Consider the following 14,979-nt stretch of genomic DNA (forward strand, 5'->3'; position numbering starts at 1 on the left):
GATCAGAAAGGTCATGAGTTGTCATAGCCAATGAATACGGAGATTAATCAGCTGAAATGATGATCCAGCTATCTCTGGGAAGGTCAAGATGGTTTGTTTGGCTAATGGCCATAACTGACACTAATAATATAAGCATCTTAATTTTCAAGCTAATACAGATGTCCCACTTTAGTTGTAGCAAGGTGACATGGGGAACATTTCCACGGCATTTAAATGTGTGAAACAAAACAGAAAGAAAATGTAGGCAGATCCAAAGTAATGTCAACACCTAAAGCATTTATTTTGATATCTTTAAACTTTTTACATATGATACACTCCAAATTTTACAAGTTGTCCACAGATATTAAAGTTATAGCTAATTTATTAAACAGATATGATTTTCCCTGATATGGAAAGCATGTTATATAAACATTTCTACAATAAACATAATACATGCGGAACAAATCATAAAAACTAAGATGATTCATTAGGTAAGGAAGACAATTAGCTTAATGATGCACACACTAGAAAATAAAGGGCATACGTGTGTTGCTATTTCATGTAAGTTCATCATCTCTCAGACTCCCCGACATTTTCAGAAAATGAAATCCAGGGACACCCTCTGCTAACCAAGGACTTCTATGAAGTCATTCCTGAAAGCCAGAGTATTGCTATGATTTGGTGGAAATGTTTATAATCCATTTATAGAGGGAGAAACCTGGTCCTATTTTAAATTTAAGCTTGATGAACATATGGAGAAAGGCCAAAAGAAGCTGGGCTTAAAAGCTAAAGGAATGGGGATGTGACAAATGCCAAAATAAACATTAAAATCACTATGCCATCCACAGCCCCAGATCTTATGAATGGAAGAAAGGCCAGAAAAAGGGGTAAAGTGCTGGGTTCTAATTTGGATTTTCTTCCTGTTGGTCCTCCTCTCAGCTGGTGAGCCAGTCCCAAGCAAGAAGGGTTATGGTCATCCTTTCAGAAGAGGGCACTCCTGTCACACACTATCTTGGAGAAGCAGCAGTGAATGTGGCTTCTGCATTCCCACCACTTATTCTGACCCAAGGTCTGGATTTCTGACCTTCCTCCTAGGTTTACTGCAGTGTACGCAAAGCTGAGTGGAACAGAACTTTTAGATGCAGTTCTAAAAAAATGAGTGAAAGGGTTACTTGCACTGGCTAAAAAAAAATCCAAGAGCCTTTTATTATTCATTTGTCCCTCAGTCCCACCTTAGAGAGGCTCAGAATTTCTTCCTCCACTAAATCTGCCATCACTCTCTGTGTGTATTCAAGCTCTCAGCATACATATATCAAATGAGAGTGGCTGTGCAGTATGGAAGTTAAAAGTTATTTTACTAAGCGGCTATCATTCTATGAAGGCACCTCTTAGTAAGAACAATAATGTTGAAAAATAATAAAAAGCCTGGGCACACAGGCTGTCCCAGGAATATCTAAGTGAGCCAGCAGGTAAACAGCAATTCATCTAGTCCAGGAAATGCTGGAAGGAGTAGGAGAACCTCAAAACACTGAGTTCTCATTTTTTCTGCTAGTGTTTGATTGATTCTAGATGCATACGCTCTCTCAGTTTAGACTTAGAAATGGGAATATACTGTCTGAAAAATTAGGATACTCTAAGTTTTCAAAAAGCCCTTTAAATTGAGTTTCTCAAAGCCAAAAGTCTTGCAAAAAAATAAAATAAAAATAAAAAAATAAAAATCCAACTTCTATAGCCCTGAAAACCACCCAGCATATGAAGCAACCAGGCTCGCCCCTTCATCCCACAGGCTCCTCCTGTGCATGTGCCCCAACCCGCTCGTAACCAGTGGAGACAAGGGATAGCCGCTTTCAAAATCCACTGCTTTACTCTTAGAGGTAGGGTCCTGTCAGCAGAGGGGACAGCGACCTAGTCCCAGTGTTGAGAGTCACTGAAAGGGACCAGGAAGTGTGACCCCAACAGATTACAGAGACTGTTTCCTGCTGCTGTTGAGTCAGCTTCAGGCCTGGAGTTCCTTGTGATTAGTAACGTAACATGGCTCAGACTACTGGGAACCGTCAAACACAGTCAGATGCCCAAAAAGGGCTGTGCTCAACCTGGGAAGAGAAGCTCCTCGCTGGATCCTAAAACTTAAGCAGTTATATCTGAGGGGCACAGCGAACGGTGCAAGAAAATCCACTGATGGGAGATGATTTTCATCAGTCCCTGGAGCCAGAAACTATGAAAACAAAACTGGGAAGAAAAGCTTAAATAGAGAATTTATTTCCAAATTCAGCAGAATTTATTTCCTATTCTCTTTCCTGAAAAGCCAACTGGGTTACAAAAAAATCCAAGTTTATGTTTTTGGTGGTGAAGTAATTATAAATGTTGCCAGTCAATGCCAACCAGTGTCTGATTTGCTTCCTGTGCATGTCCAATCTCCTCCGTGATACTGTGCTGGTGCCAAAGCTTCTGAATCTTCTTAAATCGCTCTTTGCACAAATGTAAAGGATTTCCCCGTCTAGAAGGAAGACGCATGTCACTCAGGATGCATTCTGTTTATTCATCTATTATACCCCAACCTTTCCTGATTTAGGAACAGTTACAAATTACTGGTTTAAGATCCTCTGCACAATTCCTGTTCGGCATGAGACTGTGGCTATTAACATATTAGCTCTGAAGGCCGGCTAGGAGCAGCTGGGAGTACATCTTCTGAAAAGAAGGGGAAAATGTACACGAGCTACACTTACTCAAGCTGGGGAGAGGGAAGAGAGGGTAGGGTTGAGCAGGAAGGTCTGGGTGGAGAGGCTAGAACTATCCATTCACTGTTCACTTTGTTGGTAAAATGTAAGAAAAAAGGGAGAAGGCAGGGAAGAGGATGCAAGAATTGCAAGGGTAAAAAACACTCCCCAGAGTGCTCTTTCAGCCACAAAGTAGAAGCGAAGCAGCCAAGTGTGAATGACTTCCAGGTCTAATTGAACCAGAGAGAAGGTTTTGGTGAGTTCACGCTGGTGGCCTTTGCTCCTGATCAGAGCACATCGATCCTCTTACTCTCTTAACCAGGGCTCTTCCTCCTACAGCCCACACTCCTCAGGGCATCGGGAGAGCCATTATCAGGTGGCATATGCCTGTAAACTTGCGGCCGAGCTCATGCGGCAGGCCCCTACTTATCTTGCCTTGGTTTCCAGGTCTTCATTTTCTGCTCCCCAAGTCTGGATGGTTCTAACTAGGTTAAAATTTTCATCTCCTCTGGGCAAAGAGATGGTCTAAAAGAAGTTACTAGTGCTTGAGGGAACTGCCGTTAGCATTTTCTCATGCTATAATAGAAGCAACCAGAGTAGAAGTGATTAAGCCTCAAATACTGTTGTGTTGCTCTGTATGTTCTATATCTTTGTCCCCAGACTCTTAAGTTAAAAGGTAGCACATCTCTCTCTCTCTTTTTTAAAAGCAGGCTCCACACGCAGCATGGGGTCTGAACTCACGATCCTGCGATCAAGAGCTGCATGCTCCACTGACCGAGACAGCGGGGCGCCCCAAGCACATCTCTTACCAATTAAGATTTGCTCTTTTACATCATCTGAACAACACTGGGTCTCCTCATACAAAGCAACACAAATCACAACAGGCTATCCCTGCAGTGTTCTGATGCTGTCGATGCCACGTGGCCATTTCAATGGTTCCCTAGAGTGATAAATGGAAAAAAATTGCACTCTCTCCATTTCTTTTCCCTTATCTGTCCTGATGGCCTTCATGACATTAAAAAAAAAAAAATTATTTATTTGAGATAAGATAGAGTAAAAACAGGCGCAGAGGCAGAGGGACAAGCAGACTCTCTGCTGAGCAGGGCTCAATTCCAGAACCCTGAGATCATGACCTAAGCCAAGGTCAGATGCTTAACCAACTGAGCAACCCAGGCGCCCCCACTCATGATATTCTGAGGGCTGGGTAAGAGAATCCCCAATGAAGCAGACAGGGCGCCCTTCTTGGAAGATCCATCTCTGCCAGAACAGCTCTACAGCCGCCAGACTATTAGCCTCACTCAGGCTGATCACATTCACTGTGTGCTGATGACTCTAGAGGCCTAGGGTCAGCCAACCCAGCCCCCTAGGATGGGCTCTTACCTGAGTCCCTGGTCAGTCTCCCCATAGTCATCAAGGTAAGGAGGAGAGTAAAAACAGCCTTTGGTTTTGCCAGCTAAAAATAGCACCTGACATTCCCGCACTCTGTAGAGAGACCATTTACACATTATATATTAGTAACCGATGCTTGGATTCAGTTCCTAATGGACTGAAATCTTATAAAACTAAACACCAGTATTAGAAGAAACATTCAAGTAAAGACACTTCAAGTATCAACACATCTGCCCAAGTTTTAAAATAACTAAAATGATTGTACTGTAACCAATAATTACTGCATTGTAAATCAGTATAGTGAGGGTGAGGAACATTTTGGACTAGAATCAATGGCTCATGTAATACTAGCATTTAAAACATTATGAAGTGTGAGAGAGATAGCTTTTTTTTTTTAAAGATTGTATTTATTCATTTGAGAGAGAGAGACAGCACAAGCAGTGGGAGGGGAAGAGGGAGAGAGAGAGAAGCAGACTCCCCACTGAGCAGGGAGCCTGATGTGGGGCTTGATCCCAGAACCGGAGATCATGACCTGACCAAGGGCAGAGGCTGAACCATCTGAGCTATCCAGAAGCTCTGACAGTTAACTTCTAAACATAAAATAGTTACTGACATTTTAACCACTATTATGAAGAAATTGTTCATTTAAAAAAATGTACAAATCACTGATTGATTTGAAACACAAAGTAACACCGTACCTGACTGAAACAATTTTGAAATATGTGAGACAAGAGAAAGTGCTTTTTGATTTCCTCTAAGGGCTATTTAAAAATGTGTCTCCCAATCCCTTTGAGAGGTGTGCCTGACCTTTTTGGGGTATTAATAATTTGGCTCAATTCAACATTTACTGAGAACCTGTCATGAAGAAAAACTGTCAGGCTCCAGGGGACTAAGCTACCTAAGATACAGACCTAATTAATGCCTCAGGTGAGCTCAAACTCTTGTCACTTCTCTCCTTCAAACCATGAACTGAGTTTTCTCACTCAGAGGTGTCACCAGGACATAGCAAGTCCCAGGACTCCTCGCCTTACGCACACTATTCCAGTGACGTGAGCCTCACTGCTGTTTCCTGAACACAGGAGGCACATTCCCCAGCAATTTTCACAATTGCTGTACCCTCCCTAGAGTGTTCTCCCCACTTCTTTCAGTGTTTATTCAAAAGTCACCTTCGTGGTTCCCTAAATAAAATCCAACTCCCCATCTACCATTACATATTCCTCTCCCTGCTTTAGTTTTTCTCTTCTGAGTGTATCACTTTCTAAATTCTTATCAGCCTTATTTTTCATCTCCCACACTAGAAAATGAGCTCCACAAAGGCAGAAATTTTGGTCTATTTTGCTGACTACTGCGTTCTCAAAGTCCAGTACACAGTAGTCACAGTATTTGTGGTTTGTTGTCTAATATAATCACAGTTGACCCTAGAACACGGCAGTTAGAGATGCTGCCACTGCCGCCATGCGGCTGAGTATCTGCATTTAATTTCTGACTCTCCCAAAACTTAACTACCAATAGCTCACTGTTGACTAGAAACTTTACCAATAACACAGACAATTTATGAACACACGTCTCACATGTTTTATGTATTATGTACTGTATTCTTTTAATAAAGCAAGCAAGAGAAAAATGTTATTAAGAAACTCAGAAGGAAGAGAAAATACACTTGCAGCACTATACTGTATTTACTGAAAAAAGTCTATGTATGAGCGGACTTGAATATAGTTCCAAACCATGTTATTCAAGGGTCAACGGTATACATATCAGCCAGTGGTATCTTATGGATCCCAAACCATAAGGATACAACTAAAGAAGTAATTTTGACTGATCTGGGCAGGAAATCAAGGACAACTAAAGTTTCACACTAGAATGAGGCACACAGAAAGTCGAACTGAATTGCCATGGAAGTGGGAAGGATGACAATGGAAGAAGCAGCAAAGAGACAGCATGAGCCAAACAGATGTGAGGAGACAAGTCTCCCATGTTCCTTGAATGAGTAAAACAAGGAGAACAGCATTCTCAAAATTCTCTGCAACACAGGAGTTTCTTGTGCTATCCCTCAACATGCACATACCATGGCAGATGCAAAGCGAACAGCTCCTGTCAGGGTCTTACCTGAGGAAGATGCCCACCCCAGAACCACAGGAGTAGGTGTGAGCTGTGCAGGCTCCCACGTCTTCCCCATCCAGTTCAGTCTGACAGCAGTAGCTCTGGGAGCACAACAGAGTTCCACACACAAGGCACAGAGTGGGGGCTCTGCTCTTATCACCACCTGATTTGGGGCACCTCCATGGGACAAAAAAAAGCTCAAGTCATTGCTCTAAAAAAGAGTGGCTAAAGAGCTGATGGTGGTAAAGGCACCCTGGACCAAATTCTGCAACATCAAGCAGAGCTGAAGATGCCTATATCCTATGGCCCAGACAAATTTACTTCTGGAATTGGGAACATCTCACACAAGCACCATGTACTGGAAACATTCATTCAACAACTGGAAAAGAGGTAAATTAAAATCACTAAGAGGAAAAAAAACAGTAAATTCTGTCATGAAGAAATACTACACAAGATGAAAACTGATGAGTTAATAGTTATGTATGTTGAAAGTATAAAAAACCCCTGACAAACAGTGCTGAGTGCAAGAAACTATAGAATATGTACAACAGAGTGCCATTTTTAAAGCTTAGAAAGGCAAAATATGCTGCTTGGGAATACAAACATTAGTTGCTAACATATAAATGTAGCAGAAGCTTGATACTCTGTGTAGAACAGGGGATCTCTGCAGGGGGAGGAGGAGGACGAACACGAGAAGCATAGAGAAGAGGTACACAAGGCAGCATCAATTGCCTCGGTATTATTCCGGTTTTCACACTACCCATTATTCTTACGCAGTTTCTGCATCAAACGTTTACAAATACTACTAAGGGCTGTTATTACTTTAAAGTGCAAACAGTTATTTAGATAACCTGTAATGAATCCAATCTGTCACCCATCAGCGTTTCTCATACCTTATTCTGAAGCGTTCTGGAATGGTGCTGTTACAAGATGGACAGTGAAAAACACTACCAAAGTTCTAATTCCCCGACCCAAACAAAATGGAACAACAACAAAATCCCCTCAGATCTGTATAGAACAATGAGTGCTTCCAGTGGTAAGAAATGCTCAACACTTAAATATCAGAACTTACGAGAAATTAGATGCTTGATTAATGAGGCTGCTGTAATCCTCTGGAAGGTCTATTAATTTGTTGGATTCTCTTGGATAGCTATAACAAAACAAAACCAATACACAAAAAGCCACATATAAAACCAGTCAGAAGTCATAGTATAACAATGACAGGTAACTCTTAGTTGAAACAAATAAAGGAAGACTCAATCTGAGTGACTGGGTATTATCACAGTGGTAAGAGAAGCCACAATAAAAAGATTCAAAAGACACTCTATTTTTTAAAAAGATGCAGTATCTTTATTATTAGTATTTTAAAAATTTTTAGGAAAGCTCTATGCCCAGCATGGGGCTTGAACTCACAACCCCAAGATCAGGAGTACCATGTTCTCCCACTGAGCCAGCCAGGGACTCCTAAAAAGGCACTCTTAAATAACACAGGACCCTACTGTTTACATTTTTACTTGAAGAGCCCAGAATACATAATCAAGACAGCAGATAGTACTTAGTACCTGCCCCATTTAAGTGAAAATCTGGTAGCTCTGGGAAGAAGGGGAGATTCCTCCCTGGGCTTCTATGGAAAACAGCACATTAATGGAGAGTCCAACCACAAAACTCAGGATAAGACAGAGAAGATACATTTATTAAGGGTGAAATGAGTGGGGAGAAGAGAAGGCAGTAGAAGAACAAATAGATTTTCTTTGAATTCGAGACACCAGGCCATGATGATTCTGTGACAAGTTAATTCATGTAATATGTAGCTCCAAATTTAACTCAGTGTTCACATATGCCCAACACAGGCTGTGTAATATGGCCTGCCCCTTCTTTCCCTGAGGCAAGATACACAGCCAGGGGGAAGTGACTGAGACAGCAGATCGTTTTAAGGAAAAAAAAAGAGGGGGGTGGGGGAGTGGGAGAGAGAATCCTAAACAGGCTCCATGCCTAGTATGTGAGCCCAATATGGGGGCTTGCTCTTACAACCCTGAGATCATGACCTGAGCCAAAATCAAGAGTAGGACACTTAATTGACTGAGCCACCAGGTGCCCCTCAGATAGCAGATCTTATACCAAAGTCACATGGCGGGAACTTGGGGAGACACACATACCAATGTTAGAAAAATCAGATTTGGTAAGGCCTGGGTATTTTTTTTTTTTTCCCAAGATTTCTTTAATCTCTATACCCAATGAGGGACCCAAACTCACAACCCCAAGAATAAGAGTCACTGAGCCAGTCAGGCACCCCTAGGCCCAAGTATTTTTTAAAACCCGATGGAGATGTTAAGCAGAGAACTACTGTCCCACATGAGTTTTCTGACTGCAGAGTTGAACCAAATGACACTGGTGATACTTAACCATTTTTGACTTAAATTAACTGGAATTTCATGTGGCTCAACTTAATAAAATTAGGGTGCTATCATTTCTAGATTTGGGATAGGATGTGTATAAAATCAAAGAAATAGGGGCGCCTGGGTGGCTCAGTGGGTTAAGTAAGCCTCTGCCTTCGGCTCAGGTCATGATCTCAGGGTCCTGGGATCGAGCCCCACATAGGGTTCTCTGCTCAGCGGGGAGCCTGCTTCCCCCTCTCTCTCTGCCTGTTGCTCTACTTGTGATCTCTCTAATAAATAAATAAAATCTTAAAAAAAAAAATCAAAGAAACAGAATAGATCATCTCCTCTAGCCTTCTGAGTTTTATGAGTGATGTATTTGGTAGAACCAAGGAGAGATTAACAGATGAAATACATCTGTTATCACCACGATAGCATACTTTCCCATGGAATCAGAATAGAGCTAACGTCAAAAAGAATGGGAAAAAAAAGGCCATGATTTGATAATTACTGAACCTGAGTGATAGGAATGTGGAACCTTATCATACAACTCTTCACACTTTTGGACAGTTTAAAATTTTCCACAATAAATGGAAAAAAAAACAGCTAAGAAAAAATCTGAAAAAGGACCTATATTTTTAAAAAAGCAAACACTTCAAAATACAATAATTTTGTTATTTTTTTCCTCTGCCAAGAATAATGCACTACACTTAGATTCATAATTCTTATTCTTTAGAAACTCTCATTGTTAGACTAAGAAAAAAGTATGAAGGCAAGATGTTCTTCCTCTCAGAATCACTGAATGCCTGGGAGGTCAATTTTAAAGGAAAGGCATAGTTACATCCTACTTCTTCCCTACTTCCCGCCCAACCAAATTTTTGATAATCTTTAACTTACCTTATGGCATCTCTTTCACCTTCTAGATATCTTTTCACTTCAACGTTATGGCACCAACTTCAATGTGAATGGAAAAAAGAAAACCAAAATTTAACTTTTGAAAGGTGAGAATAGAATTTTTTCCTATTTCTCTATCCAGTAAGAGAAAAACAAACCTTCTTGGCTTAATATATTCACCATATCAAAAGGAGGAAGACATATTTTGCTGTAATTTTTAAATTCAGAAGAATATGACCTGTGATTTCCTAAAGAAATACACTATTATCCCACTAATTTGGGCACTCCGGAAAATCCAGTATGAATTAATGACAAGCTCTTATTATTTGGAGCTAGAATAGTCATTATAAAAATTTTTAAAAATTATTTACATAACATTAATTATATACATAACATAAAGCTTACTATTTTAACCATTTTAAAGCATATAGTTCTGTGGCATTAAGTACATTCACACTGTTGGGCAACCATCCCTACCATCCATCTCCACAACTTTTTCAACATTCCCAAATGAAATTCTGTACTCGTTAAACACTAACCCCTTCCTCCTTCCCTCCGGCCTCTGACAATCACTGTTTTCTGTCTCTATGAATTTGACTACCGAAGATACCTCAGGTAAATAGAAACATATAATATTCATTTTTTTGTGACTGGCTTCTACTCAGCATGTTTTCAAGCTTCATCCCTGTTGTAGCAGGGGCCAGAATTTCCTTCCTTTCTGAGGCCAAAAGAGTATGTCACTATGTATATACTACATATTGTTTACCTGCTCATCTGTTAGACAGGTTGCTCTACCTTTTGGCTATTATGACTAATGCTGCTATGAACACAGTTGTACAACTATCTATCTGAGTCCCTGATTTTGAGTCTTTTGCAATATATACCAGGAAGGTGAACTACTGGATCATACGATAATTCGATGTTTAACTTTTTGAGGAAATGCCATACTATTTTCCAGAGCAACTGCCCTATTTTCTATTCATATGAGCAATGCACAAAGACTTCAATTTCTTTCATTTCTAAAAAACATGTGTTATTATTGTCTGTCTTTTGATTACAACCATCCTAATAAGTGTGAAGTAGTACCTCACTGTGGCCCTTATTTGTGTTTTCTTAACGTCTAGGGATGTGAGCATGTTTTCATGTGCTTACTGGCCTCTATCTTCTTTGGAGAAGTCCTTTGTTCTTTTTAAATGGGTGGTTGCTTTTTTAGCTGAGATGTAAGAATTCTGGCCATATACTCATACATTCTGAATACTGATCTCTTACCAGAAACATGATTTGCAAGCCCCCATTCGGTGGGTGAAACAGCCAAATTCTAATCTTAACTCACTAACTTGACATGACTGACAAACAACTTTCTCTAGACTTCAATTTTCTCAAATATAAAGTGAGGGCAGTGGACTTGATAACACTCAAGGTTTTTCAGTTCCAAAAATTTATATAACAGAATCCTTAACAAGTAAGTTAATATGAGGAAATAAACATTCCTACCACTATCCTCCTTCTGAGCAAATCTGCTTATGCTATTCACTAGCTTGGCAAAAACCTTTCCACAAAGGTAGATTCTTAACTAAGAAGGCCTAATCCTTACAGGATGAATTATACAGACTGAATTCTGCCAGGCTCCCTATCTGAAAATTCTGTAATATGTGAAAAAACCTAAGTTTGTTTCCACAGAACTATTTGATATAATGGAAGAAAAGCATATAATCCTTACCTTTCAATCAGTAATTTTGTTATCTCATTATTTTCTTGAAAAAGGCAAATAAGGTTGTTTGGCAGGGAAAGGTAGTTACACAAATGGTCAAAATGGCTTGTTCCAGAAACTGCAAACGGGGAAGAGAAGAGAGGTGCATGTAACAACTGAGAGTGCATCCTGTAGGACAGTAAGCACTAGCAGAACTTAAAAGCATGATGAAAGAGTTTGGATTTACTAGATATATAACTCGTAGGAAGTTCACAAGGGGCATATGGAAGGGGTCCGTAGAAAATGGGAGAATTGAGAACAGAACCACACAGCTCCCACACCAAACTGGTCACGATTTCTTGGTGTCTCAATTTAACCATTTGAAAAATGATGTACCAGAACAGTCTACTTCATTGGGGTTATGTGTGAACAAATAGATGACAATAAAAAGTATGAGTGCTCTAGAAAAGTATAAAGCAGCACAGAAATAGAAAATGATTTTATCATGGGAGACGGATTTAAGCACTACCCTTAATCATCACTGCAAATGATTAGGAAGTCTAAACTGTTAGCTGAACGAAGGTGCCAGTCAACATACTTTGAGAGGACAATCTCACTGGTGGGCACCCCTTGCCCTGCGCCAGACACTATGAGGTACAGAGACTAAGTAAACTTTGAGTCTGTCTTGATGCTACAATTTTATGAGATGAATCAAAACAGAACATGGAAAATAACTGTAAAGCAGCAAATGAATTTCTAAATTAAAATCATATATGTGCAATTACAGGTATTCTGAACATTAACGCCACACATTTCAAGACATTTCAAGTTAACAAACACCTGACATTATGAGTTTTCCCTTTTTATTACCTGAAGAACCCAGTTGATGAATAACAAATAACTGAACACTCTAACTCTGAAGAAAAACTAGTATGTTTTTGTACATAAAAACAGTACATTTATGAGAGCTAAATAAAATCAGTCATATATACATATATATGCATTTTTATTCTATAATTGTGTACCTCACAACAGTCAATTAGCTATGTTCTAAGTTCTCTTTCCTTCTTTTTTTTTTTTGAGAGAGAGAGAGTGGGCACCCAAGTTGGGGGGAGAGGACCGATAGAGAGAGGGAGAATCTTAAGCAGGCTCCATAACCAGCATGAAGCCCCACACAGGGTTTGATCTCATGACACTGAGATAATGACCTGAGTCAAAATGAAAAGTTGGATGCTTGACCGACTGAGCCACCCAGATGCCTCCCAAGCTTTCATTTTTGCAAGTAATTTTAATTATATACTGCTGGAGCGAAAGACTACATACATTTCCTACATTTTGAAAGAAATTAGAAATTACCTTGAATTTCAGGTGGGGAAGGAACTCCATTTAAGTAGTGAAAAAACAAAGCAGAACATTTCAGGAAAGGCATGATTCCATTCCTGACATTCCTCCACAGATGCCAGCCAGATGGTGTTTCTTTCAAGGCACTAAAAAGAGAAAAATGGTAATTGGGAAATCTATGAGGAAAGGTCATTCTAGTTACAGCACATCATGAAAACGGGGAAAACTGCTCTTTGGAATCAGTGGCAGAGGCTTAAAAGGAGTGGGCCAGCCCCATTATGGGATGTCAGGTATAAATGGTGCTATAGCCATTATTATGCTGTTACTAAATACAGAATGCTGTTATTAAAATATAAAAAAGTGTAACTATGTAAAGTTTGAAAAAAAAAAAACCTATCCACTATTCTAGAAATTTTTATCACTTTATCACCATTACTCTAGCTATTTCTATTTTCACACTCATCTATGTCTTGTGTAGTTATAGTTGAAACATAAGAAATATAAAATTCTTTTTCAGAACATCATAAAACCGGGGTACCTGGGTGGCTCAGTGGGTTAAAGCCTCCCTTCAGCTCAGGTCATGATCCTAGGGTCCTGGGATCGAGCCCCACATGGGGCTCTCTGCTTGGCAGGGAGCCTGCTTCCTCCTCTCTCTCTGCCTACTTGGGATCTCTCTCTGTCTAATAAATAAATAAAATCTTAAAAAAAAAAAAAAGAACATCATAAAACATAATTTTTATCAGAACTGTAATATTCCCAGGGTGCCTGGGTGGCTCAGTGGGTTAAGGCCTCTGCCTTCAGCTCAGGCCATGATCCCAGGGTCCTGGGATCGAGCCCCACATCGGGCTCTTTGCTCAGCAGGGAGCCTGCTTCCTCCTCTCTCTCTCTCTCTGCCTGCCTCTCTGCCTAATTGTAATCTCTGATTGTCAAATAAATAAATAAAATATTAAAAAAAAAAAAGAACTGTAATATTCCAGAATACATCAATCACAATATTCAGAAAATTATTCCCCTGTAAGCAAACACTGCGATTGCTTTAAATTCTTTGTCACAGTGTATATCTTTATGACGATAGGTTTCTCTATATGTTGAATTATTTTATTAGAGTGCATTCTCAGAAATGGGAAAAAGAATAAAATTTAAAGAATAAAATTATGGTTCTTGACACACACTGTTAAAAAGCTAAGTGAAACTGCCATACCAAATCCAAATGACTCCACTCCAACAGTATGTGGAATTCTAATAATTCCCCTGCACTCCAGCCAGTCCTGGATATTACCTTAAAAATATATTATGCTGACTTAACTTGCATTTTAAAACTCCTAGTGAGACAACATATATTTTATTTTTTTAAAGATTTTATTTATTTATTTGACAGACAGAGATCACAAGTAGGCAGAGAGGCAGGCAGAGAGAGGGGGAAGCATGCTCCCTGCTGAGCAGAGAGCCCGATGCGGGGCTGGATCCCAGGACCCTGAGACCATGACCTGAGCCGAAGGCAGAGGCTTAACCCACTGAGCCACCCAAGCACCCCGACAACATATATCTTAGAATAATACTTTTCAAAGTAAGTTCCGTATTTTCACTAGTCCGTGCCAGATCCTCTGAGCAAAGGTTCCATGGCCAAATACATGTGGAAAGCTCTATATATTACTCGTTTCTCAGAGATTTCCAATCATGCTAGCATATTAAAATTTCATCCCTCATTTTCTTTTTTATACATGTCAACAGGCAGCAATGTCCCTTTCCAAAAGAGGAATTCCTTTCTCATGCTATCAGCCACTAATATTTGGGGAACTGTGATGATGTAAAGATTATGACCTCACCTTCCTGTATGCTGCTGAAGTGTTTTATACAAAGCAAGAACTTCTAATTCTTCTTCCCCAGCAGGATTTTCTTGATCCATGCCATCCTCTTCTGAAAGATATGAAAATATCAGTACCCCATATTTGCTTATAGATTAATGACATCATTTAAGCCCTCAAATAGATTCCTATATTTGCACATATCTGAAAATACTCACACGAAATACAAAGAAATTTAGCTTCCAGGTATGAGCACTGTGTCAATCTCTATCATAACAAGGAGCCAGCAGGCTTTGAGGAAATCAGCTAAATACACATTCTATGGTACTCGACTGTTACTGAACTTAAGAAATAATAAATAAGTAGAAATATTCACACTGCTAGGGGATTTTACTAGGAGAAAAGAATTGGTTTCAAAATGATCCACGTGAGGATGAACAGAAAAAAGAAGCCTAATTATAATTTATGCTAATTTATGCATTATCCTTGTCTGGGCACCTCTTCCCCCCCCCCTTTTTTAAAAGATTTTATTTATTTGTCAGAGAGAGCAAGTGAGTGTGTGTTTGCATGTGCGAGCTCACAAGTAAGGGGAGCGGAAGGAAGAGGGAGAAGCAGGCTCCCCGTTGAGCAAGGAGCCCAATGTGGGACTCGATCCCAGGAACCTGAGCCAAAGGCAGATGTTTAAC

General features: G+C 39.9%; 1 protein-coding gene across 7 annotated transcripts in view; it reads right to left on the reverse strand.

Annotated features, from left to right (window-relative positions):
* Positions 1-256: 256 nt before the first annotated feature.
* UBR2 (ubiquitin protein ligase E3 component n-recognin 2) overlaps positions 257-14,979 on the reverse strand; it is a 123,399-nt gene continuing 108,676 nt past the window's right edge. For 4 of the 7 annotated variants that reach the window (XM_032862165.1, XM_032862161.1, XM_032862163.1 and 1 more), the window contains 8 exons: positions 14,315-14,405; positions 12,504-12,634; positions 11,178-11,286; positions 9,461-9,517; positions 7,261-7,338; positions 6,195-6,365; positions 4,077-4,178; positions 257-2,476 (listed from right to left, as the gene is read on the reverse strand). In XM_032862165.1, coding sequence (XP_032718056.1) covers positions 2,335-2,476; positions 4,077-4,178; positions 6,195-6,365; positions 7,261-7,338; positions 9,461-9,517; positions 11,178-11,286; positions 12,504-12,634; positions 14,315-14,405 — 881 coding nt within the window. In that variant the 3' untranslated portion in view covers positions 257-2,334. Of the gene's footprint in view, positions 2,477-4,076; positions 4,179-6,194; positions 6,568-7,260; positions 7,339-9,460; positions 9,518-11,177; positions 11,287-12,503; positions 12,635-14,314; positions 14,406-14,979 lie in introns of those variants that run through there. The other 3 variants (XM_032862164.1, XM_032862166.1, XM_032862167.1) reach the window with 3 other exon arrangements.

This window comes from Lontra canadensis, unplaced genomic scaffold (assembly GCF_010015895.1).
Source record: "Lontra canadensis isolate GAN:19392208 unplaced genomic scaffold, GSC_riverotter_1.0 scaffold23, whole genome shotgun sequence".
Classification (NCBI taxonomy): Eukaryota; Metazoa; Chordata; class Mammalia; order Carnivora; family Mustelidae; genus Lontra; species Lontra canadensis.